Raw genomic sequence first — 25,987 nt, forward strand, 5'->3', positions numbered from 1 at the left:
GAGGGTTCGCGGCGTCGGCTTGACTCATATCCCCTTGGAGTGTCATATTTGTATTGGCTTGAATAGTCATGCCAATAGTCAGCAGGTATACTTGAATACTGGTGTTCCCGTGATGGAGAAGATCTGCGGGAACGATGTTGCCGGGGCCAATCCAGGTAAGGATCCTTCCGTGAAGATGAGCTGTAATGAGGAGGTGATTCTCTGCGGCGACTTGTCTGTCTGCTTGGGTAGTTTCTATCAGGAGATCTGCGGTCGCGGCTAGATGGCCGCCCCATCCTTTCTAGACCTCTGGCTATCTCATCAACTTCTCTTTCCCTTGCATGTAGCTTGCCCTCAGTCGCTGTCGGTTCTAATTTATGCCATGGAGGACGCGGATCCTGTTGATCTCTTGGAGACGTCTCCATACATTGTGAAACCGGCGAGCTTGATCTGGAGCCTGCAGCATAGCCTCTCATGCTATTACGCCTTGAAGGGGGGTAGGAAGAAGTGTGATAATGAGAATCTTTCTCCTTCATTTGGTCCAGACAGCGCCTCAACAGTGCATTCTCATCAGAAAGGATGCGGACACACCTCTCAAGCCCTGGGGAGTTTGACCTGTCTCTGTCTGGGTCTTCATGTGTTGTGGGTGACTCACTCTTCTTTGGTGTTGCCATTGTTAACTAGAGAAGTTTGCCAAATCCGGCTCGAAGGACCATGAAAAGAATTGTTAAAGGAGCTGTGATGCTGAGACTATGTTTCCGGTGGCAACCACTGTAGAATGTCCGATTAGAACAATAAAAGGAAACGGTGTCCAAAGAAATGAGTCTTTATTGAGTCTTCACACCCACAACACAGAGTAAGAATGATCAATGTGTGATCAGAGTTTGTATGTATTTATGTGTGTGGTTCTGAAATAAAGAAAGCAAACAAAAGACATTTGGCTAATGTCCTTGAATGACCTTACAGTTAACACAATGGTATTTAGCATCGCTAACTTAGCAGGGCTACATGTAACCTTAATAATAGTTAACTGAAACATGAGGCTAAACATGAAGCTAACCTATGGCTTGCGCCCATACATTATCAGTTAGGCTACACCTAGCATGACATAGCATTAAATAGCCAAAATTAGCCTAAACATAGCAAACCTAGCAATAGCATGCTAATCGCGATTAGCATAAATTAGCTTGAAATAGCATCTGAGGTAAAATACAAATTAACCTAAAATATCCCTATGATAGTTATGATTTTAGACTAAAAACTGATACACAATGATGCCCAAACACAAAAACTCACCACTAGATGCACGCACACCATCAAACACAAAAGAATCAAATTACTTCAACAGTCAGCCTGCAACAGCTGGACTTCGATCCCACTCCTGAAGATGCCAGAAAAGGAAGAGGTCCTAATGAAACCTCAGCTTTATAGTGCTCAGCCATAGGTGGCCAATTAACTGCCTGACCAAAATAACAATAGCACAACTTACACATTACCAAAATAATATGAATCGATGGGCTTTTGTACAGTTACATTTACATTTTTCCCAAGTACAATAGGTAATAAAAAGGGCTTCAAACTTTTTTCTGAGAAACTTTAAGATCTTAAATTTTGCTCAGTTAAAACTTTACTTTTTCCTTTTCAATTACAGGTCTGTAGACGGGAAAATATTTGGTCAGAGAGACAGCGGGTGAACCGATGAAGACTGACACCCGGCCCATCAATCTCTGAGAGAAAGAGAGGGCGAGTGTGTGTGTGTGAGTGGCACTTCTATAAACCCAGTGATGAACGCTCAGACAAACCCTCACCGATGCCTGACTGCTCCCTTCAGCTCCACTTAGCCACAGAGCGGGCTGTGTGTGTGTGTCCGTCACTTAGAGGCATCTCCTCAGTGTTTGTTTGAGACTGTCTGTCCCTCTGTCACTTAGGCCCCGTCTCTCCAACCCCCTTGAAGGAGTGTGTGTGTGAGCACGCGAGTGTGTGAGCCAGTCTACCTGTCACTTACACGTGTCTATCTACCACGTATAGGTAGGTAAGGTGTGTGTGAGTTACTATTTGAGCACTTGCAGGTGGGTAGGTGTGTGTGTTTCACTACAGATGTGACTGAATGTTTCTGTGTGTGTGTGACAGCCTGACAGCCATCTTATTTACACCTATCCCAATTTCTACAAGCTCTTAGCTGGACTAGTGTGGTCTGTGTGTATGTGACAAGTGTGTAAGTGTGTGTGTGTGTGTGTGTGTGTGTGTATGGGACCAGATACAAGCTCGACACCGTTGACAGCCATCTTATTTAACCCCCCATCCCAGTGTGTGTGTCTCAATACCTGACTCCCTCTCAGTGCACTACACTGCAGTATGGCGTCTTTGTCAAAGTACAAATCAGCCGCTCTAAGGCTCGTCTTCGAGGAGATTTAAACACCTGCTCCTCCTCCTGAACTGAATTCATTCCACTGTTACTCTAGAAAATTATTTTGAAAAAAGAGGAGGGAGGAGAATGAATGTGAACGACAAAGCCAGCGGGACGAAACGCGCCACCAATGCTAAGCTGTTTTACTACAGGGGCCATGGTTTTTAGTGATCAAATAAAAAGGACCTTTTAACTTTTATTTGGTCTCCGCAGCAGAAGGGATCATATGGTAACAATGGCCACGCAGTGTAAATCTCCGCTCCGCTACTGAGGCTTTAGTCACTCAGGGCACGGCAGAAGGAGAACAGAGCACGTGTCACATTATAGAGTCCAACATGGTTGAACTACATTCCCTTTCTTGCCTTTTTTCACTGGCAGATTTTCTAATCGCTACTTAATTTGTTTAGTTACGTTACAATTCTGTGTTGCATTTTATTTGACCTTTACAAGTTGTACTCCTGACCTGTCTTTCACCTACCACAACTTTACATTGGCGTGGGAGGAGACATTTCATGTTTGAGTCCAGTACTTAGGTAGGACCAACGTTCTCTGGTCTTTTACCTTCAAGCTTAAGCGATTCTACCCACAATGCCTGTGTCAGAAAGTTTAGGAACCAAGCTTTGTAAGGCAGGCTTCTTATCCAGCAGCTGTGCAAAGGTGACCTACTACATGAGAGTCAAACAGATCTCCTTGACTGCAAACCACCAAGGCTTCAGTGTGCTGTGGTGGTGATGGCATAATCTAATCAACTGACTTCACTATAGATCTTGTGGCCACAATAACTGGCTTCAAGAATTGGAACTAGGGCATGTAGGTAAAGGTTTGTCCAGATGTTGCCTTCTCAACCTCAACGCCACAGAGATGCCCCAATATCTGTGCTTTGACCACAAAGTGGATCCATAAAAACCTCTAGACTGAGGGATTATGAAACTTTACAGGTTCTGTACAGGACTGATCGGAGGATCAATTAAGGGTCTAAAATACCGAAAGCACAAGACTAAGACATTTAAGTAATGTGGGGTTGGGAAAATACACATATACATTAAATATACATTAAAGTTGTATATTGATTATTGCCGATAGTTAGAAACGTCTAAGGTTCAGTTTTTTTTGCTGATTTTATTTAGATGATTGAATGGTCGCGTGAACTGTTCTAAGGATTACCAAGACTGCTTTGATGAGTTTAATGGTGTTATACTTCTAAACTCAAACTATGGCTTGGGTTGGAATAAACACACAGAATTGTGCGAACATATCTTCAGTAGCAGAGGGGGACCAGTTTGATCATGTCTAAATATCGCCCTAGCCTTAAAAACTGGATATGATGATGGTAATTTCTCTCAGATATGTGGCCTATTTTAGCATGGACAAACTGTGGTGTTTTAAATGTGAGCATATGTGTGGCCCGGTGTGTGTGTGTGTGTGTGTGTGTGTGTGTGTGTGTGTCGGTGCTTCTATCTGTCCCTTTAAGCAGTCTTGGCAGGCCAATCTAATCTGGCCAAGGAAAGGTCAGCCCCACTCTAACTGCCTTTCACTCACATTATGCACCCCCTTCTTTCCTTTTTACCCCTCCACCTCTCTTCTTATTTATTTCTCACCTTATTTCCCCTCCTTTTTATGTGTCATCACTCCTTTATACTTTCGCATTTATCCGAAGCATCCTCTTCCCTTGCTGACCGTTTTTTTACTTCACTTTTACCACGTTTATTTCCCCTCTACTCATGTATCACTTGTTCTCTTCCCCCACCCTCTCCTGTACCAGTTTCCCCTCTTTTCCGCTTGACAGGCGTGATCAATACACACACACTTCCTGACTACAGGGCCATCGCAGGTCTGCCTCATTATCATAACCATCTCCTGAATACCGGTGACTCTTAACATGCTAACCACATGTTTTATCCTCCGATTTACATGCTTGCAACACCGAAGACACTCAATCTACATAGGTGTCACCGCGGCGCTGCTACAAGTCAGGATCTGAGGAGGCAGGCGGGATCAAAAGACTCATCAGGCTGAATGACAGCCCGGATCAACCAATCCACCGACCTCGCAGACATTCCGTTACCATAGCAATTATCTGGAGCCTCTAAGAAGCAGAGAAGAGGGGAGTCAAAGGTCATCGCGCTATCTTTCTGCCATTTACAGGTCAGAGAGAGAGAGATGGGGGAAGAGACACAAAGACATGAGACGGCCATGTTTGAAGTCCTTTTACAAAGCGCAGATTTTCTCTTCTCTCTCTCAATCCCTCTGGGCCATCTCAACCCGCAGTAATCCCCCTCTTCTCCTCCACCGTCTCTCAGGATGGCCTGATATCAGACCTCTGGATCTGTCTGCCTGCCTCCCTGTCTGCCTTTCCATCTGTCTGCGGATAAACTCACAGATCAACTACTTTGTGCAATGCTTGGTATGCCAAAGAAAAAAGCACTAGAGAACCAAATAGGAGCAGGAAAAAAAAACTGAACAAAAGAAGAAGATGTACTTACGCGAAACATTATAAAAGTATTGCAGTTATTTGGCTGATATCAGGTTTTGGCCGCATGTTTTATCACTATCAAATAGATTTTCGGACTGCTATTGGACAATTTAACACTTTGAACATCCCCCTGGGCTCTGGAAATTCTGGATCTTAAAAGTATTCTCTGGCATTATTCTTTCAAAATGATTCAAAACATTGTGAAAGAACTAAAGTCCCTCTCTTCGCTGACCTCTCAGGATATCTCGTCAGCCTTGTTAACCTATTCTTTGAGTAGTTCCTTATTGTAATATACATTTATTTTAGTTTAAACTATTTAATTAAAAGGTTAACTAAAGATACAAAATAATGTTACCCTAAAAAACCCTAAAAGTCTAAATATGTTAAAGTTTTGAAATCTGTACAAAAACTGAGCTCTCATATCGGCACTAATATCACTTGAGCCATATTTTCAACCTTAAATATAGACTTATGTTATCCACAAAGTTAAGAAGCTAGTTCCTTTCAGCTCATAAAACGGATACTTAGACAGACAGACAGTCCTCTGGACAGATAAAGAAAGCCCTCTGTCTGTGCTAAGGCTCCTTTCAACCTGGCTAAGCCGGTGCGAGACACAGGGAAGTCTTCCCTCACACGGAGTTGAATCATAAACGGATCTTGTTCGATTTTCCTCCCAACCCTCCTCCCCCTTGAAAGAGCCCCCGTTCCCTCTGCCTTTCTTCCTTGCGCTCTCAAAGGGAGGGAAGGATAGTGGCACTTCACAGAGGGATAGGCTCCTCTCTTCATGCCACCAGCTGAGTAGACCCCCCCCCTGCAACATCTCTGTATCCGTCTGGCCGACCGCCGGCCCTCCAGAGCCTGCTGGATTCAGCGGCGAGCGTTAGAACCACTGAGGAGCTTTCAAGACTAAATCCACCTTCTGAGCCCTGAGCAGAGTGTGTGTGTGTGTGTGTGTGTGTTTGAAGTGGTTCTCCCCGGGCCACCTCAGTTATCTGTGTCACATCACAAGGTGCCCTATTAGAGCGCGGCAGAAGGGTCCTGTGTCTGCTCGCTTTAACGACGTGAAAGAGAGACGGAACGCCGGGGAGATGGATGGCCACCTCCCACCCCGCGAGCGGTTCTTTGGCGCGCTATAGTTGAGATTTCAACATTGATCTGTCGTGTCTCTTCGGCTCTCTCTCTCTCTCTGGCTTGCAGGTGAGGCTCAGCATATGTGTGTTTAACAACGGATCGAACAGGCCGAGCAGGAAGGGGACAGATGAAAGCCGAGGCAGAGGGTTTGAAGGAGCCTCTCAGAGATGACAGCGACGCTTTACCTCCATCTGTGCACATCTTGATGCTCTGCCTCCACTGTTTTTTGTATCCACATATTACACATAAACACACGTGAGGCCACAATGGGGAGGCCGATGTGGGAGCACAGTGCGGAATAAATCATCCAACCCAAAAGTAAAAGCAGCTACAATGTATCTTTTGGGCTTGTTTTTTCACATATTATAGAATAATCAAGTGAGGAAATTAGAAACTAGAAAGAAAATACATCTATAATGAAATTATTTGTTAGTTTCAGCTCCATTTGGGACTTTTAGGTAGAATAAAGAAGCAATATGCCTTCGTCAACATCGCATCCACGTCTATGGAATCAGCTTCCAGAGAACATCAGGACCATTTTTTAAGAAAAGCCCCAAGACCCATCTGTTCCTCTCTGCGTTTTACTGACTGTCCTTTATTTTATATTTTAACCTTTTATGCTCTTAACCTTTTTCTTTTCTTTTTTTAAAACTCAGATCCATGGTTTATTCAAATTTTATTAAACATGTTTTTTAGATAACTTTTGTTTTTTTCCCTCATAGCATTGTGAAGCACGTGGGGAGAAGACGTTGCTGTTAAAGTGTGCTATAGAAATAAAATATATGGAACTTGCGACTGTAATTTTTCAAACAATACATCAAAAAACTATAAAGACACAAACCGTTTTTTTTTATAAAATAGCACGAGTTGCAGCCCTATTAATATGAGTTAAGAGATCTTGTTCTCCACTCTGGCCTTTTGGAGGAATCAAGTAAACACAGAATAATGCAATCAATGAAATCATTGTTGTCCTACTCGCTCAAACAGTTTAAGCATAAGAACATTAGTGAGAAATGAGTTTGGCTAAACGTAAAATCACAAGTTTGAATGATGTGAGGAGCAGAAATGTGACAGAGAGCTATCACTGAGGGTGTGTTGCGTCACAGAGCAGCCGTGCTCCCCAGTGACCAGCCCTCCCATACAGCTCTATAATTGCATTTCTGGGCACACACCCATACACACACACTGGTGACCAGCAGGTCAATTGCCCAGCTGAATGTGTTTTCCTTCCCCTTGCTAAGAGGGTTGTGTAAGGCCGGACCGAGCTCAGCTGGGCTTGGCCGGGCCCCCACTCCCGCGGGGCGAACCTGGAGTTCCCTAATTTGGCTCCTCGGTCCCATTCAACACAGCTGAATACCGACTATGCCAATAATGTATGAAATATGTGGAATATTTTACAATTCAAACCAGTGGAAAGGACTTCAAAATACATGAAAAAGTGTAAATAGTTTAAATCGTCAAACCATCTACCATGTTCCCAGAATATGTCAAATATTATTAAAACTTTATAAGGTATTAATGACAAAATCTAGCATGAATGTCTTACATGAGCTAGTTGTGTTTTGATGTTTGAATGGAGTCGGTATGTTGAAATATGTGTGCGAGTGTGTTTGTACCTCTGAATCCTCCTTCCAGCAAGGCAGTGGCTCTGATCCTCTTCTGCCCCGCCCACTCGTACTCCTCAAAGCCCCGCCCATTCTCTCCATCCATGTCTGCAGAGTCATCGTCGCCTAACGCACCCTCACGCTGCCACACAAACAAACGGACACATGTTAATGAAAGCAAACATTTCACACACTTTGTGGTCCTTAATGCAAAAATAGTGGTGAGGTGTAAGAAAAGCCAGATCTCAAGAGGACGCTCTGTCTGTACCATAGCATGAGCAGCTGCAGTGAGCACTACTGTTGTTTGTTGTCAATAAGACAAGAAGAGATGTTGTTTATCTATATAACATATTCAGAGTTCATAGGTTCTCTAACTGCTTTTAACTACCAACTTATTCAGTGGAAGCTACTTCCTGTTCCTGTTGGGAGTAATCAGAATCTTCTGTGCCATGTTAGACCTTTTTATTCCTATACTCAATATGGACGTAGGCTCAGTTTTCCTGTTATGAAATAAAGGCCTTTCCATCTTGGGATGGGTTCAAATGAAGTTTCTGTCTAACCAAAATGATGTTTTTTATAGGCCAATTTATCCTGACCTGCTGTTTTGGGCTGAAACATGTCAGTATCTGTATTAATAATATGTGATACAAACACAGCTCACATGGCATGGTACAGCACTTTAACGCTTTTAGTGGAAAAGAGTTGTTAGTGTTTCTACGGTTGGTGTAACAGAGAGAGGTGAGTGGAGTGAGAAATAAGAGGATTAGAGGTTAGCGGTAATGATTTGTTGTCGTTTGTGTATTCTAGGAGAGAATGGAACTGCTAAGCATCTACGGGACAGAATGACTGGCGACCAAGTTGGACGTTAGAGGCTGTCATTGGAGTGGCGTCTACGAAAAAGAGAGAGGAGGTGACTTTTAATGTCTCCCTGTTTTGGCTACATCTTCAGCCAGCAAAGGTCAAATTGGTCCTTGTCTATGGATACTAGAGAGGTAGCTGATGTGCTAATTCAAGAGCTGCATGCCAATGGATAAGAGGCAAACTCATCATATGGGATAAACCAAAGCCTTCTGCTTCGAAATATTGTTTGAGTCAGCTTTGCAATGTCAGAATTGAACTATAAACGGGTTCATATTTAAAATTCAGCATGTTTTCTCTGGAGATGGGTCCAACATTGGAATCAGGTTCCAATATGATGTCATTCACTAATTAGATAGAAGCCACCGATCCACATACATTGTAATAATGGTGGAGATTGTCTCTTGTCTTATAGTCTAACACATATTTAATGACGCAGGTATTTCTCTCGCTAGATTTACCACTTTTCCAGCTGATTATGTCTCGCTCTATTTGGAATTATCGGATTTATTGGACTTATGTGTAGAAAACGACATAATAGCAGTTGATAATGCATTGCTGTGCACTCAATTTAAGTTTGCCATAGCAATTTGCACTCCCATACCGGTTTTTAATGTGAAAAAATATTTAACCTGAAGACCTAAAACTGCTTTTGAGTACCCGAAATGTATTCCAAAATTGTAATACAGTGCAACTTTTGGGGAAAATCAGCACCAGTATCGTAATTATATTGATATTGGTCTGAAGAAGTGATGCACAATCACTGCATCTGTAGTTTATTCAATGGTCAAGTCTTTCAGTTAATCCCATATGATGTGAATGCAGAACCACCACGTAGAGGAAGTTAGGAGGTGGTTTATATCTAGAGGAAAGGAAGTTGCTATTGGTTGGCATCTACGCTAATCTACAGAAGTGATTGAACAGCGTCTACAGGAAGAGAAGGGTTGACAGGCTGTCCCACTGGTTTCAGGGCCAAGAGTGTTCTACCTGGATCAGGCATTGTTCCACATGTCTACTCATTTCTTCCTCGCTCCCAGCCAAGGGGGCGCTGCACAGCGGACATACCTGGCCCCCCTCCTCTGGCTTCCTCCTCTTCATCTTTCCTATACGTGCTGGAAATGGGTAAAAAAAAGGGGAGAGAGACAGATACATTTTTAACGTCAATGTTTATAATCAGATGAAGTATAATGCAAGCACTTTCAAGGTACCAAAAGAAAAAAAGTTCCAGACTTTCAGAGCCTTTATTATATCATCTGAATTGTTAAATATGAGTACAATTGCGGAAAATAAAGCTAAGGGACTACATTTACACTCAATCGCTTTTTCACTAGCTATTCAACAACTTTAAATGTATGTTCTGATCCTAGTTAGGTCATTTATTGCTTCCTATTTTAATTGGACCTAATTGGATTTATCTACCTATGAAGTACTTTTTTTATTTATATGAGTGATGTGTAGATGAAACAAGAGATTATGTTGAAACTTCACTCATTTTCCAAGGAATTTTTCTTCAAATTCAAGTACATTTCTAGCTTTAAATTGTAGAAAAATGCCTGTACATTTCCCCACGGGGATAAATAAAGTTCCATCTTATCTTAATTGTTAAAATGAAGCATTTTTCTGACATTGTAAGAAACCTGCATAAAAGGTCTATTAGCAGTTTCATTGGATGATAATGTTTCAAGGCACAGGAGAAAACCTGAATTAAAAACCCTGAGGGATATTTATGTTGGATGAATGTTCCTGGATTGGATCTATTCTCAATGCTTTGAGTCCAGAAGGCTGAGAGGAGGCGGAGCTAAACTTGGCCCCTTCTGAAATGACAAGACGTGACAGTCTCAATCCCATTCCTACTCTCCACATCCACACCATCCCTCTCCTCTTGGTTTCTCTCCTCCCTTTCCTCCCCTGCCCTCCTGTCACAGTTTCCCCCCACCACACACACATTTAATTAGAAATTTAACAGAGCAGAACAGCCGTCATTTCGCCCCGAGTCTCTGTCGTTTTTTCTTAACTGCAAATGGTGCGCAGGGACATTAATTTTTAGCTGGGTGGGAAAGCAGAGGGGGCCAAAAGGAACATAAGGAAATGCAGAGGATGGAGGGAGTGAGGCTGGAAGGGTTAAGGAGAGAAACGGCCTCTCCAATTCTCTCGTGACGCTAATCGAGGGGAGCGTTGTTAAATAGAGAAGGGAAGGGGCTGCTAATTAGGTCCGGCAGGGATCTCTGCCATCCCCCTCAGCCGTTATAACCCACATCAGAATGATTCCTGGTTCCACATGAGGGCGCAGAGAAAGTAATGGAGGGCGAAGTTTAAACTAAGTCTCTTGTCATGGCCTACGACTGGAAAAGGCTGAGTTATGTGTGTGAGCCCTAAGACTAAAAACAGCACATTTCTTAAAATAAAGACAACATCTGATGTGTTATAATATTGATTCTTGGGTTAACAATTAAAGCTAAATATTAACTGAACAAGTGGACATGGATGACTGAATAAAGAAGTGGACATGGATGACTGAATAAAGTTGACATGTTTATTCAGTAGCACGAAGAAGACTCATTTTAATTCCCTTCTTAAAACTCAACTTTTGAATTTTTAACCAATGATGACACCACTCTGTTTTACTCAACATCCATGTTTCATTTGATTTTACTTTTTTTTTGTATTACTGCTGGTTGAAACACTATGTTTCATTGGTGGGTTGCTGCCTGAACGGCCTGTTTTGAATCCATGTAAAGCACTTTGCGTCTTTGTTTTGAAAAGTACTGTATCAATAAAGTTATCATTATTTCTTATTGGCCTTAACATCAAGAAGTATTTTTTCTTTCTTCAGAAAATTAGATACTTTGCTCTGTGACACGTGTGAATTTATAATAATTCATGAGAAAGGGAAAACTGGAGCCACAGTTGTCTGTCATGTGACTTCATTAATGAGTAATGATAGATAAACATCACCTGACACAACAGCAAATATTCACAAGTAACATATGTTCCACTAAATCAAAACACACACATTTCAGAAAAGCCTATAGGTAAAAAAAAAATCACCATTATAAAGTCTCACTGTATAAGAACACATATGTCTTATGTTCTTTGAAACTGGGCATATTGTGTCATTTGTGTTAATGATTACTTTATTACATTGAGTCAGTCATTTAATTTCCTGGAACTTGAATGCTAAATATAATAAATGGATATAATTCATATTCATATATTTTCTTTTCTTTATTTATGTCTCCTTTCTCATCTGTAAAACGTCTGACACTAAAGTACATTTACATATTGCTCATTTGAAGTCCTATCTCCAAAAACAAACCAATGCAGATAACGTAAATCATGATATTGACCTTCAAATGAAATGGCGCCATATACAGTATATTGATTAGCCACATTGAGAGGATAGGTGAATTAAGAAGACGCTGTGTGTACATACCATTCAATCTTGTTTGCCTGTTTGCTCGAACTCGTAAAAACGTCTGCAGGCAGAGAGGAAAGAAGAGAGAGGAAATATACATTAGATGATAAATAAACAATACAACATGTTTACAAGTATGAATATAACTTTTCAGAATGGGATTGCTTTGGATGCTGGGACTGAGGGACTGTAAACAAACCTACATCTCTAGTGATCTCCACATCCTCCATGACTCTGAGGCTTCACCCACAGCTCATTCTAATGCCGCCAAAACTCACTGCTGCAAACGACCAAACTGTGTTTCCAGATACTGCTCATCGCTGCAAACTAACGCCAGTGTCTACAATTTAATACGGATGGAAAAGGATTGAAAGTGGCGCTTCGAGTCGGCAGATTCTGCTCATGTCCGACGCCATGTTGGCTTGTTTTGATCATGTGACGCTCTGGGGACGGAAGTGAGGAAACGTCACATGTTGTTCCAGATATCAACCGCTAGGGGGAAGCAACGAGTTTCTTTAAATGGTCTTCTTTTAATTAATGATAGAATATACTGTTATACTCCTGTAGTACTGTTTATTAAATATAAAAAAGAAGGAATGCAAGACTTTAATCTATGAAGTAAAATATATTAGCTTGGCAGTGGTACAGTGTAACTTATTAACATTTTTAGCTTCTTGTAGGCTCGTGAACGTGATTATTTCCCTGTTGTGTGAGATAATATTTCATTTTTATTTTGGAAGCCAGTATTGTATTTTTTACTCAACCATATTTAATTTACTTATATATTAAAAACTGTGAGGAATATGCAGGTATGAGCAAGGATAAGGAGAGAAAAATAAATAATAAAACAATGTTGCAAATTAAATAACCACTTAACTAAATAATAAAGACAATCACAGTAAAACAATAAAACGTGTTTTTATAATTATATAAAGTTATAAAAATCAACATGGCTTTTTTACCTTATCTTATTTTTTATAGTGTATTATATTTTATCAAATGTTGAATTATCAAATGTCAAACGGGTCCCTAACAAGACAGGCACTGCATTTTTTAAACGTATCACATGTTTACGTACAATCTGCAAAGAACATTGCAGTGAAAACTTGAAGGCTAAAAGTATAAAGTAGGAAATAAGAATAATTTAGCTCAGTTACTTTTCAAAACTGACCACTGTGGTAGGAAATTGAATTCAACCTTTATTTAAATGAATGTGGAATATTTGGGGTCTCGGGTAGTTCAGGATGCCTGGGGTCAAATTCCCTGTATCATTACCAATAATGGTCTTATCATATAAAGTATCGCATTGAGAAATACATTAAGTGAGGTCAGATCTCCACTTTTGTCTCTTGTGGAATGTGCACCTCGGGTCTACTGGGATTCAAAGACAGTGGCCTGTACGTCTTTGGCTTTATGCTGACTAAAGCATCCCCACTCGCCGTTATAGATGCCCTCTCTTTGACACGGGACCAGTGAGTAGACAGCAGTCAGGCCTTCTTCTGTTCTAGCCCTCTATCCATCTCCGCACTCCTTCCCTCTCTCCCCTATCCTCCCCTCCCTGCTGCCTCTTGAGTTATTGGCCCACTTGCCTCGCGTGGCCACTACTACCGTATCATTATGATACACTCACTGAATGGCTGCTGATAGGTCAGGTTTTTAGAAGAAGCGAAGAGAGAAAAAGCACCGAGATGGACTAACAGGCAGAGAGAAGGTGGCAAAGTCTGCCATTATGCTTCATTTTAAGGGTGGTAAAAAGAGTCACCATTGACTTAATCATTTGTATAATATAAGGTGATTTCAGCAGTTTCACTTAATGAGAAAATCTACTTTATCGCTATAAGGTCTTTATGAGCTGTGTCATCCTGATCGTATGGATGTAACGTCTGTGTGGACTTAATAGTTTGTATTTTATGGTGTTGGGGGGGAAACCCACTTAACCCGGAGATACATCATGGCCAGAAGAATTACCCCGAACAAACTTTGATGAATTTAAGAGATAAAAGCAGTCATGGTGGCTCTCGAGACATGTGAGATTTAAAGAGATTGGCCTGTTGGTCAACGTAACTGCTGATAAGGCATGGAAAATCAAAACCTAGCATGATCCTCTGCTGCTACACTGTAATACATCTGTCAGTTGGAATTCACTTTTATATAAAACACAGGAAGTCTCAGGATTTGCTACATAGTTAAAGAATTGTTGAGACATAACGGATAAGATTTGTGAAATTTTATGAGACAGAAACATAATATATCATCTCATTTTAGACCATTGGAAAGCAAGTATTAGGAACCCATATTGAGCAATAATGCAGCACACTTGTGTTCTGCATATAATATTTTTCTGGAAGTAGATCTTTATTTTTCTCTAAAAAGTGCCCAAGAAAAATTACCTTTGTAACTGTCGCCTTAAAAAAATGGAAATTGTAAAATGTGCTAACTTCCCATGTTAGTAGATCATATGAAATGTTAGAAAAAAAACTAAGAATCTAACAATTCCAGAGTGTGTAGTTAGTATAATTGACTTGGTTTAGTCCTTGTGACCACACCAGTTGGATATTGGTACGGACAGTAAAGATTAGTGTAAATGTAGACTGTGAGCGTGACCTGGTATCTGTCGGAGTGGTGGGCGTCTTCCGAGGACATGGGCGAGACCACGGGAGACTCTCCCTCACGCTTGATGTGCACCGACAACAGCATTGACTGAAGAAAGAGAGAGAAAGGCAGATATAAAATGTCTTCTATATGCAGATGATCCTGTTATATTATCACCCAGGAGCAATGATTACGGCACAACCTGTCCTCGCCTGACAGTTGCAGCAGGGGAATAATCAATAATTATGGACAATGCAAGAGTTATGCTGTTTCAAAAAATTAATTCAGATCAAAGAAAACAGATACCATTTTAGTGTTGGAATACAGCCACTTACACCTGAGCTTGGCTTGACAATATGATCTTTTAATGACTTTAAATGTGCCTAAGTTCCAAAAAACAGGTGCAACAACCAAATAAAGGATATATCATTGGATAACATGTGCCGGATGCTAGAACGTTGTGTAAGTGCTACATTTAAAGAAGGCTGGGCAATATAACATACATTATCACTATTGGGATATGAAAGTACATGCATTTTCACATTCTGGGTATCTTAATATCGTAGATTTTTTAATTTCTTTAAGTTCTTTTATGAATAAATCAGGCTTTTTCAACAGTTCTATTATCTCCCAGCTTTAGTCTGAAGACCATATCATTTTGGGAAGAACTACACCCCAATGAATATAAATTATGTTTTGACCCTGTGTGTATCAAATGAATAAATACCATAAAGGGGAATCATTTTCAAAACGTTACAGTTTATTTCAGTATAATTGTCTTACACAGAAGAAAAAAAAAAAACAGGAAATGGAGAATCTTTACCCTTGGAGATTTTAAATTGTGTTATTGCCTCAGTTGCTGGGAGCGCCATGTCATTGATGATGACTGTAACCGGCCTGACTTTGTCCATAAAGTCCCTTCCACTGATTAGAGTTAATGTTTATGGGACGTTAAGAGGAGTTAGGGAAGAACGAGTGATTGAAAATAGAGGTAGGAGGGGAGAAGAGGAGGAGGAGGAGGAGGAGGAGGAGGAGGAAGGGTAAACATCCGAAAAGGAGGAGCGTAACTGTCTGGCATTACAGGACGCTGCCTGTCCATAAATCTGTCCCACAACACTTTGCACACACACACACTTATAGACACACGTATAATATCCTCTTCTAACCCACTCTGTGACAAAGACAATCCAGGGAATTCCTCAAGTGAATAAGACAAAGTATATAATGATGGGAAAGAAAGAGAACAAGGGAAGAAAAGAGGAGCAATATCACTTTTTTACAAGGCCTATTCCTGCCAGAGATATAGCTGTGTGTGTGTGTGTGTGTGTGTGTGTGTGTGTGTGTGTGTGTGTGTGTGTGTGTGTGTGTGTGTGTGTGTGTGTGTGTGTGTGTGTGTGAGCTGATGTTTTTATGTGTGGTTCGCTTCTGCTGTTTGTTTTTTTTTACAAGGCAGCTATGAAATATTTGTATTTACAGTCGTCTCCTATTAATCAAGCGGAAAGGGGCAGAGCAGAGGCTTAAGTGCTCGACAGCAGTAATCTAATAATAATATGTGAGAAATGACCAACCTCCAGTGCTGCCACAGTAAATTGGACATTATGCATGATGCTTTTATGCCTCTGTGTAAGTGTGTGTGAGTGTGTGTGGGCTTTCTCTTTTAGCCAGGTTTAAGAAGGTCAGGAATCATTTACCTGGGGGCCACTTGGGAATATGCTTAAGTTTAATCATTAGAATATGACATTTAATGGCGTTCTGCGCAGCCATTACAAATGAAGATTTTCCATTGCAACGTGGGTCTCTTAAACCAAGCAATGACATCTACATGTAAAGAAGATAGGCTACATTTAAAGCTACATTCAGGGGATCAACCCATTTTGAAATTCTTACTCCTTATTTGACTGAAATGACTGCAAGAACATGTGTTTTGTTTATATTTCCTTATCTCGTTTTGTGTGTTAAATGACTAAAGGCATAAAAAGAAGCCTTAAAGAGATCTTAATCTGTTCACATGCATTTGAGATGATGTATTATCCAACATGTGTGTCCCTACAGATATCACGTGTTTTAGTCTGACTCTGTCACCTTAGCGTAGAAGAAAAAGTAAGGAGTTGGGTTAATCTCCGATCTATTGGGGGGCGGGCTGTGCATACCGGAGGAGGAAACAGCCACAACAGACCCATGTGCTTCAGACTGGCTCTCTCGGCTCTCCACGGCCTGCCGCTGAATATTAAACCACAGCGGTGAGATGCGCAGTCACGGCTGGAGAGGAGGCCCGCCGCTCACCCCTGTTCTGTCTGCCTTTCTCAAGTACAAGCCCACCCACAGAGTGTGAGGGGTGCTATAAGCCTGGGGTCAGCACCCAAAGGTGTGTGGGAATGAAAATGGGTCTCTTGAATCATCTTAGAGCTCCTTTGTGGCATTCATGTGCACGTTGGGTGTATTTTAATCTGCGGTAGGGCATCTGACTTTTACATGGTCATTAGGAGTGTGATTTCAGCCATGTTGGATAAAGTGGTTAGATTTTGTCGAATTAAATATGTGTAAGTGTTAATCCAGGAGTGGTTGACTGTTTCATAAAGTCACCATATCATGATATCTATGTTAACAGGATACCTTTTGAGCTGGCTTTTGCTAAAGTCAATTTATAGAGCCGATACGTGTACAACTTTAAGGGCCCTTATTTTAAGGCTTCTGTACTGTGTAAAATAGGTTTCTGTGCATGTAAATTGTCGGCAAAGGTTAAAAGTTACCTCCTGAGGGAGTTTCTCTCCCCCCGCCTGAAACCCCTCGTTTATAGTCTTATGTTTACTTCTGTAACCTAGTGACATCACTATAGCACTCCAAAAAATTGTACTTGATTAGCTAAGGGGCGGGACATCGAAAAGTGGTTGAAAAATCACAACACAGCCAGCCAGCTAACCAATCAGAGCAGACGGGTGAAAAGAGGTGCAGTATGAGAAAAATACAGAGCTTTTTGAACAATGATGCATGTAAAATAGAAATATGAAACCTGAAAATGCATGTCAGAACAGGAAGATAAAAAACAACAACTCATGATTTGATTTTCCTCAAAAATACGTCTTCAAAACCACAACATAATTTCTACTCTATTCTGTCTTTTTCCTTTATTTTACTAAGTCCATTACGTAGCTTTCAAGATCCTCTGAAATGTGAGTTTGGGTTTTGAATTAAATATTCTATTTAGACATTATGTTACATAATGACAAAGATACGTATTTTTCTCATATAATCTGGGGGATCAGTGGATGCTGACACTATAAGGGAATGTCAACTTGATGGAATCATGAAACTGTCTTCCCACAAATTGACGTTCTCTGTCTTTTATTTATCTTTTTTCCCCTTTTCTGTCTGTCTGCATCTCTTCCTCTCTAATTGGAACAATCACAGTGCAGTGCCTCTTGGCTCTGCTGCTTGCTGGACCACGGGAGACTGATACTTCTGTGTGTGTGTGTGTAGGGTATAAGACAGAGGCCAGTACAGCTGATTTCTTCTTAGTGCAGCTGAGAGGAACAGAGGCATCAGAGAAACATCTCTGACGGTAAAGAACTACACTCTATATCATGTTTTTCCTTTAAAATATCCCTCTGTTAAATTGCAAGTAAGGCATTTTTGATTTCAGCATGAAAAAAAGGCCTGTACTTCAAATTTAAACATGAAAAACGTGAGATTCTGCTCACCTTGGGGGTTCCTGGAGTGGCTGCTCCATCCTTGGGTGAATGGTTCTTACTGCAGGCGAGAAAAAAGACAAACATAGGATTTAGTGAGTTTTTTATGGTATGCAGGGCAGTATCGAATCCCATCTCACATGTCTGTGTCCTTGTTTTATCTTAAAAAAAAAACATGATGTGTTTTCTGTCTGATTTATTCACTTTCATCCCTCTGCCTTCAATCCTCTTTTCTTTTTTTATCCATCCACCCGTCTGTCCATCTTCTGCTTCCCTATTTGGTGGTAATTGAAAACATTACCGGTAATGGTAGGATTACTAGGAACATCAGCTGGATGTTCTCCACTGAGGCAATCATTCCTTTAGATTTGGTCTCATCACACATGCACACATATCTTTTTTTTTTTTTTTTGCGGTGGTAAAAGCAAGAAATAACTGATTTTGCAGTGATTTGATTTGCCAGTGCCGGCAGCCTGCGGTCGTTTTAACTCTGAAATATGCGGAGGACAATCGGCTGACTTGTAAATGTTATATGGAAGGAGGGAAATAGAGGGAGGGGGGAAGTATAGAAAGGAACAAAGAATGAAATAAATAAAATAAGAAAGAGATGTTCCTGTAGATGGATACATGTGTGACATTTTAAGAGATGTCCACATCTATCAACTAATAGATACTTAACCCATCTGATACATTTAGTCCCCCCCTTAATTTATCTGTTGTTCCTTCACTTTTCTTCTGTTGACCTCTTCTCCTTCTCTTCCGTCTTTATCTGACTTTCACTCTGAGCTTTTTGAGGCGTCGCGGCAGGCTCGGCATTGACGAAGCGAGACAGGGTTGTCATGTTTGCATCGACACCCTGTTAGCACTCCAGACCCCCTCGGACACGGAATTGAGTGCGACCTCTAATCTGACAACATGCCCTGGTAGACAAGGGATTTCCTTTTTCAATGGCTGGATGGGTGGATAATAAGAATAAGAAGCCTTATTTATGTGTCACTTATCTGAGGGGAAGATTTTACAAAGTGGTGCGCAGGAGCAAGACAAGAGGAATGTGAGACAGGAATATAATGCATAGCTGCACAGGGATAAGAATGAATATGTGATGAGATAGAGGAGGGGGAGTAGTGAGAAAGTATTTTATACACAATATGTGATGTGGAGTGTCGCTCGTCTTTACATTTTTTGGGTGCAAACAACAAGTTTAGGCCCATATTAACAGAGTTCAAGTATTTAGAGAGGAACTGATGGGCTTCAATAAACAAAAGGTGGCTTTATTAGCTAGAGGGACTATGAAAAATAATAGTTTAAAGGATATATACACTATTTTTGTGCCCATAAGAACACTAAAAAAAGTTTTAGCCAACAAGCTTACAGTCAGGAATGTTTTTTTATATGGCTGGCCGGCTCAAATCCTGTGTGACTGGATACTCAAGATGACTTGATATTAATATATTGAAATATAGTGCAATGTTTTACGGGAATAGGAGGATTTGGATATATAAATACTTTTTGGTCAATTAAAAAAATGTCAGGAATACTTACACACAAAATGACCAGTTGAATATCAATAACTCATCCCCTATTGAATTTGTGAATACAACTCTGTTAATCCCGAATGCCTACAGGGTGAACCAAGAATCCAAAAAAAGATCAGATAGGCCTGTCAGAAGGAACACACAACAGGACACATGGGACTTTGATTAAACTGCACGAGTTGTGTGTAAGCTTTTCTATTGTTAATTGGGTCACCATGTACTTCAATTCATGAAGAATAATTAATAATAATGTTTTTGTGATTGTTTGGGGGCATACAACAACTTTTTTTTGGAGAATTCAAGTAGCATCAGATGAATAATGGATGTACTAAAGGTGATTTTGGGGTGACATTTTCTTATAACAACAAGACACAGGATTTAAACAAATCAGTGAATATAAATCAGAAAACTAACAAATAAAATAGGTTATTGAGCTGCTGTGAAAGATATCAGTAACGCATTAGTTTTCTTTTTACTTTCCATAGTGCTCCATTGGCTGTGATTGTCTCGAGCGATCTGAGATGAATGTGGAGATTTAGCATATGTATAAATTATACATACGTCTGTTATGGGTTGAATGTCTTTGTGTGTGCTTGGTAAACATACGTGTGAAAATGTATCATTACAGCTTCTGCTGTGTGTGTACCTGCGTGCATTTACATCTGTATAGTCTTGCTACCGTGTGTGTGCTGTGTATGTGTGTGAAAGCTGAACAGGAGCTTCACCTCCACCAACAAAGAGAATAAACACGGGTGACACAGTCAAGCTGCTGTGTAATGCAGGGGAATCTGCCAACACCCCCACCTGTCTCTCCCCTTTTCTCTCTCCGTTGCTGTCATCTCTCTCTCCTTCTCCCTCCATCTCTCTTTTATTCATTACCTGGAACCTCTGCAGAGGCATCAACAATAACAGCCACCTCTACCTGCTTGTTGACAGTGTCAAACAGCGACAAGAGAAGTGGGGCTGGGGGGGGGGGGGGTTGAGGACAGCAGTCGCATGCCTGCCACGATGGGAGAAAATTGCCACAATGACAGAAGGGGGTGATAGAGAGATGAAAGGGAGTGAAGAAGGGGGGAAAGCAAAAAGGGGTAGAAGGAGATGAAATGTGAGGTGAGGGACAGAGTGAGGTGAAGATGAAGGGGAGACGAGAGAGAGAGAGAGAAAGAGAGGGATTGATGGGGGAGTCGGTGTGTCGCCGCCTCACTCTCGCAGCTTCACACGTCTGTTTGCCCGGTTCTATGAATTTTTGATGGGGAGGGTTATGGGGGCTGGATATTCCAGCTGCCTGCCATGTCAAAGCAGGGAGAAGAGTGTGGAAATGAGCAGCACAGCAAAGCGAAACAAACACACAGACAGATGGGAGGGGAAGTGAGGAAGGAAGAGAGGGGAGACAAAGCACTTTATAAATGTGTTGTGGTAATGAGGCCTGTGTGTGAACAGGGCCAGACAGGTGAGGGGGCTTTAAACACGGCTTACAACACGCTGTCCCGCCACGTCATACAGTCCCTCTCTGAACCTGTTTAACCTATAGGAGGGGCGGGACCCTGTGAGGTCACAGACAAGACATTATCACAGTACATAAGAGAAAGGTGCAGGGAGGTGACCGCTGACTAAAACATGTCAGGATATCTGAGATTACATTTATAATAATCCAAAAAAATCATGTATTATATTTAGAAAAATGATTTTATTTGTCTATGGTTGGTCCAAAAATATCTGATGTTTTCATGTCCTGGTTGAGATTTTGAGATATTTTTTCTTTCATAATATTTTAAACTACAAGAAAGAAAACTAAATACAAATTTAGATTCATTCCTTTCGATATAGTGAACGTTTTTACATATGTTTTGCTAATATATCATACTTGATTCATATCACATTTTATTTCTTAAAACATATCAAAAATAGGTTGTTTTTTTAAGTTGTAGACAGTTTTTAAAATTTATTAATGGAATGAATTAGAAGAGATATTCAAATTCCCTTTGTGAAATCCTGATTCACTCTAATTTGTCAACAAAACTACCAGAAAAATCTAGGAAAGTAACCAAAATAAGACTCGAAAATGTACATTTTCACATGAATCTGAACTGGTGAGTTGATCAGTAATTTCCTAGCAATTCCATTCAGTTAAACTGCCCACCATCTCAAAATCTGGTAAAATCAGCATCAATCATTGGAGTGGAGACAGACTGAGTTTGACTGACAGCCAGCGGGGCCTCAGAGAGACAGAGGGATAAATAAGTCTTTTTTCACCGGGAGCCGGGTGGAATGGATGGAAGGAGGGATGGCGCTAACCTCAAGATACTGATTGCTTTTTGCCTTTTTGTGTCGTCCGCTGGAGAGGCGGAGGCTCGCTCTCATGGAAGCAAATTGATTATGGAGGAGGAGGAGGAGGAAGAGGAGGAGGAAGAAGAGGAGTAGGGGCATCAAGAGGAGGGGTATGTAGATTACTTTGCCCCCACGAGCCACCTGACGTTTACAGGGCATGATAGATTACCATTTGCTCAACTGTGTGTGTGTGTGTGTGCGGTTTCCATGTCCATACATGAGAAGCTGTAGCCCGTGAACAGGCGACATGGAGCACACAGTCACAGGAGAGGACAGGGTGGCAGTTGTAATCAAATACACATAGAGCGAGAACAGAAAATAGGAATAAAAAGCAAATAGAAACACACGGCAGAGCAGATACTCGCAGAAGAGGACAGGCAGATATGGGACACACACATTTGTCACACACACACACACACACACACACACACACACACACACACACACACACACACACACACACACACACACACACACACACACACACACACACACACACACACACACACACACACACACACACACACCTTCGTTTCCATACCCACAGCTCTTTCATTCAGCGAGCGCTGGTCGTCATTAAAGGCAGATTTACTACAAATTGGACCAAATTCCCACTGTCACTTTCAATGATGGCTGCTACCATGCAGAGAGCCGGGGTGAGGGAGAGACAGTGTGTGTGTTTATGTGTGCGCGATTTAGAATCTGGTTTTGCGATACAACACAAACACACACAACACTCTCTGCTTTTTTTATCTCCCACTTCCATTCCCTTTGCACCAAAAGTCAGACCTTTCTGTGTGAAGGAACTTTTTTATCAAAATGTCTTTAAACGTTATCGCCCGCATCCTTATATCCTCTTTTTTCCCCCTGTGTGTATGAGTCAGATGGGTTAATGGCGAGTAGCTAAATCAGCCAGCCATGACGTTAGCCACCATCCCATCTCACCCGGGGATGACGCTATTTCCTTAAATAACTGTGTGTGTGTGTGTGTGTGTGTGTGTGTAAGAGAGTGTGTGCTTACACAGTATCCCAGACCCACAGATGGAAGGGCAGACTACTAACCTTTATTAATTATTGAAACACACACACACACACACACACACACACACACACACACACACACACACACACACACACACACACACACATACACACACACACACACACACACACACACACACACACACACACACACACACACACACACACACACACACACACACACACCTCCCCATATTAGACAATGACGGATGGATGACCCTCACTTAGCTCTCCCATGTTGTCTATTTTCATTTTGTTTAGCGTCTATGTCAAGATCCACTTTTGAAGCCACATCTTCTTTATAAAGGATCGAGTGCACTCAGTTGGAGATTGCACAGTGGTTGGAATTTCGGATAATGATATGAAGTGATAAACTTGAAGATACAACTTTTTATCTGTGTATATATTATATGTATATCTGTATTAACCATCTGTCTGAAACAGGGGCTGTCCATCCTTATGATCCTGCATGTGACAAAGGAAGGGAATTCAAGTCTAAATGGCTTGTTGAATATCATGTTTTTTTATGTAGGCAGACCGCCAAAAACTCACTGGGACGTCTTGTTTAACAGTTTTTGAATTGGTAGGCACTCAAGACATGATAATCTATGTGTACAAGCCCTAGAAAAATTACGTTTAAAGGATTTCATGTCATTTTTATCAAGTTTTTCATGTAATCTTTACCAAATCTCCATTGACAAGTGAGCAAACTTAATCAGCTGAAGGCTGTGACTGAGAGCTCCAGAAAATCAAGTGGATCTTTTGATATCCTCATTTTTATATAAATTCTATTTTCTGGGTCACTTGTTAGAAGATGTCTGTCTCTGTCAAACAATTTAGTTATGACCTTAAAGTAAGAGAGGAATATAAAGGAAAACTGATCACACTGAGGATAATTGGTTCATCCCATGATGTTAGCTTGCATCATTCAGAAACATCCGGTAATGGAGAAATTACAGGACAGGTTAAGACTAAGACAGAGTAAAAAAAGATTTGGATAAGAAACCTGAGACACCGAAGAGAAGAAAAATAGAACGGGATGCAGACAGACAGGAGGGGGGGCTTGTGGGAAGTTGTAAACGGGGGTAAATGAAGTGTGATTTCCACGCGGGGTGACGCTATCTGTTGCCCTGTTCCTCCAGGTTAATGGGGACTATCATAAAGCTGGGCCGCTAAGGTGGACACCGGGTCATACACAAGCACAGCATCACACAGACTACACACATATGTACACAAACACCCCCCCCACACACACACACACACACACACACACACATACACACAGCCTGACGTGCGGTCAAGGTGAAATATGGATCCTAATGGTTGTGTCCCATCGTTAAAAGGGCTCGCAGTTGATTTATACCCTAAAACAGCTCGTGCAACTGCCGTGAGGAGAGGAAGGGGGCAGCAGTGAACCCCGGGTCACAGGTTTGAATCCTAATCCCTGCAGGAAACACTTAGCGTTACGTCGTCGGCATGCCTCTGCCTTTTATGCAGATTTATGGCACCAAAATCTCCGCTAAGGAAGAATAGCAGTCAGCGAGGCTGACATAAAAGCTGAGTTAAAGCTCAGCCTTCACCTCATGACTTAAAAAATACACATCTTTATGATCGAGTGAAGTATTTGTCTGGAAGATTGATATCAGTTTGATTTGCAGAGATGTGTTAGCAGAAAGACTGAAAACAATGGGGAAAAGACAGCTGGCCTGTATAAAGTCAAATGAAAATAAAAAAAAGTCTTAGCCATAAAATAAAATAGGACATATTAATATGACGGACAAGGTGACAGTATTTCCAAAATGAATAAACTGTATATTGTGTGCGAGAAATAATACACATGTGATTTAGGCCTACCTGAAGCATACGGCAGCTAGCCTCTCTATCTCCGTCTCCATGTGTTCCTGGAGCTCTCCGGGCCTCAGCAGCACCTGGCAGATGGGACAAACTGGAGCCTGACTGTCATACAGGGACATCTTCTTTTTACCTGGAGAAAAGAAACAAGGAAAAAGGAGAAATGGCAGTATGTGTAAAAGACAATTCACAAGCCCATCACCCAAACAGTTGTTGTGTTTAAATATAATGCATCCAAGTTATGTCTTTCATATAGACTGGATATAAACAGTGAACATAGTCATGGTGAAGTCACCCACTTGTTGGTGGACTGATGGTTTAAAGACTTGAGTTTGGCTTTTTGTCAACAACTTTCTTTTTTTTGGTCCCAGAAGTGCAATGAGAAAGTGGAGATAAGTACATCCGAATGCTGAACAGGAAACCTTTATGCAATCAAAATGTTAAATGAACTGAAACAAAGAGTGGTATGAAAAATACTGAAAATGCTGTGTTAGCAACCTGTCAATAAAAAGATAGCCACACAAAAGCATAGCATTCTTTATTGTCTATCTTTTCTTTAAACGGGAATATAAATTAATTTAATAAATTCATGTTGTATAAAAGAAGATACCGATCTAGCCGTTGAGACCATAAACTAATTGCTAATTGTTACTCATAATAATAATTATAATTTTTTATAGAGTTCTATAGACTCCAGATTTTTTTTTAAAGGTACCTCAAGACACATTGGCTTCATGTCTTTAGAATCCAAGGTTGCCGCTTATTCTCACATGATTCTCAATTAAATCATATTTCCTATTGTATCCGTTTATCTGTTGGGAATTTCTACTAATTCCACATAAATACATACAATGAATAAATATAAAAACTATTTTACAATTCTTGTTAGATATCCTTTCCACAGAGGCTCAGATTCCTTGTCCAAATTGCTACACATTTTTTTTATCAAATGTTGACCTGATAGCCCTTCAGTTTTCCAAGGACACCTAAGTATGCGTTGTGTATTCTTGTGTGGCTCTAACTGTGGTTTTACGATCTCAAAACACACACATTAAGTGCATGTGCATTATAATCCTGCTTAACACAC

General features: G+C 41.0%; 1 protein-coding gene and 1 long non-coding RNA gene across 5 annotated transcripts in view; both read right to left on the reverse strand.

The window, feature by feature from the left end:
* The window catches only part of rnf220a (ring finger protein 220a), a 164,072-nt gene that overhangs the window by 20,953 nt on the left and 117,132 nt on the right, over nt 1–25,987 (reverse strand). For 2 of the 4 annotated variants that reach the window (XM_063885569.1, XM_063885567.1), the window contains exons 3-8: nt 24,904–25,033; nt 18,158–18,206; nt 14,472–14,567; nt 11,886–11,928; nt 9,518–9,564; nt 7,607–7,736 (exon numbers count right to left, since the gene is read on the reverse strand). In XM_063885569.1, coding sequence (XP_063741639.1) covers nt 7,607–7,736; nt 9,518–9,564; nt 11,886–11,928; nt 14,472–14,567; nt 18,158–18,206; nt 24,904–25,033 — 495 coding nt within the window. Of the gene's footprint in view, nt 1–7,606; nt 7,737–9,439; nt 9,565–11,885; nt 11,929–14,471; nt 14,568–18,157; nt 18,207–24,903; nt 25,034–25,987 lie in introns of all 4 variants that reach the window. The other 2 variants (XM_063885568.1, XM_063885566.1) reach the window with 1 other exon arrangement.
* LOC134865829 (uncharacterized) lies at nt 790–1,485 on the reverse strand. The gene is made up of 2 exons (XR_010166002.1): nt 1,276–1,485; nt 790–887 (listed from the first exon to the last, which is right to left on the reverse strand). It is a non-coding gene; the product is annotated as an uncharacterized LOC134865829 (long non-coding RNA).

Source organism: Eleginops maclovinus, chromosome 6, assembly GCF_036324505.1.
Source record: "Eleginops maclovinus isolate JMC-PN-2008 ecotype Puerto Natales chromosome 6, JC_Emac_rtc_rv5, whole genome shotgun sequence".
NCBI classification, from domain to species: domain Eukaryota; kingdom Metazoa; phylum Chordata; class Actinopteri; order Perciformes; family Eleginopidae; genus Eleginops; species Eleginops maclovinus.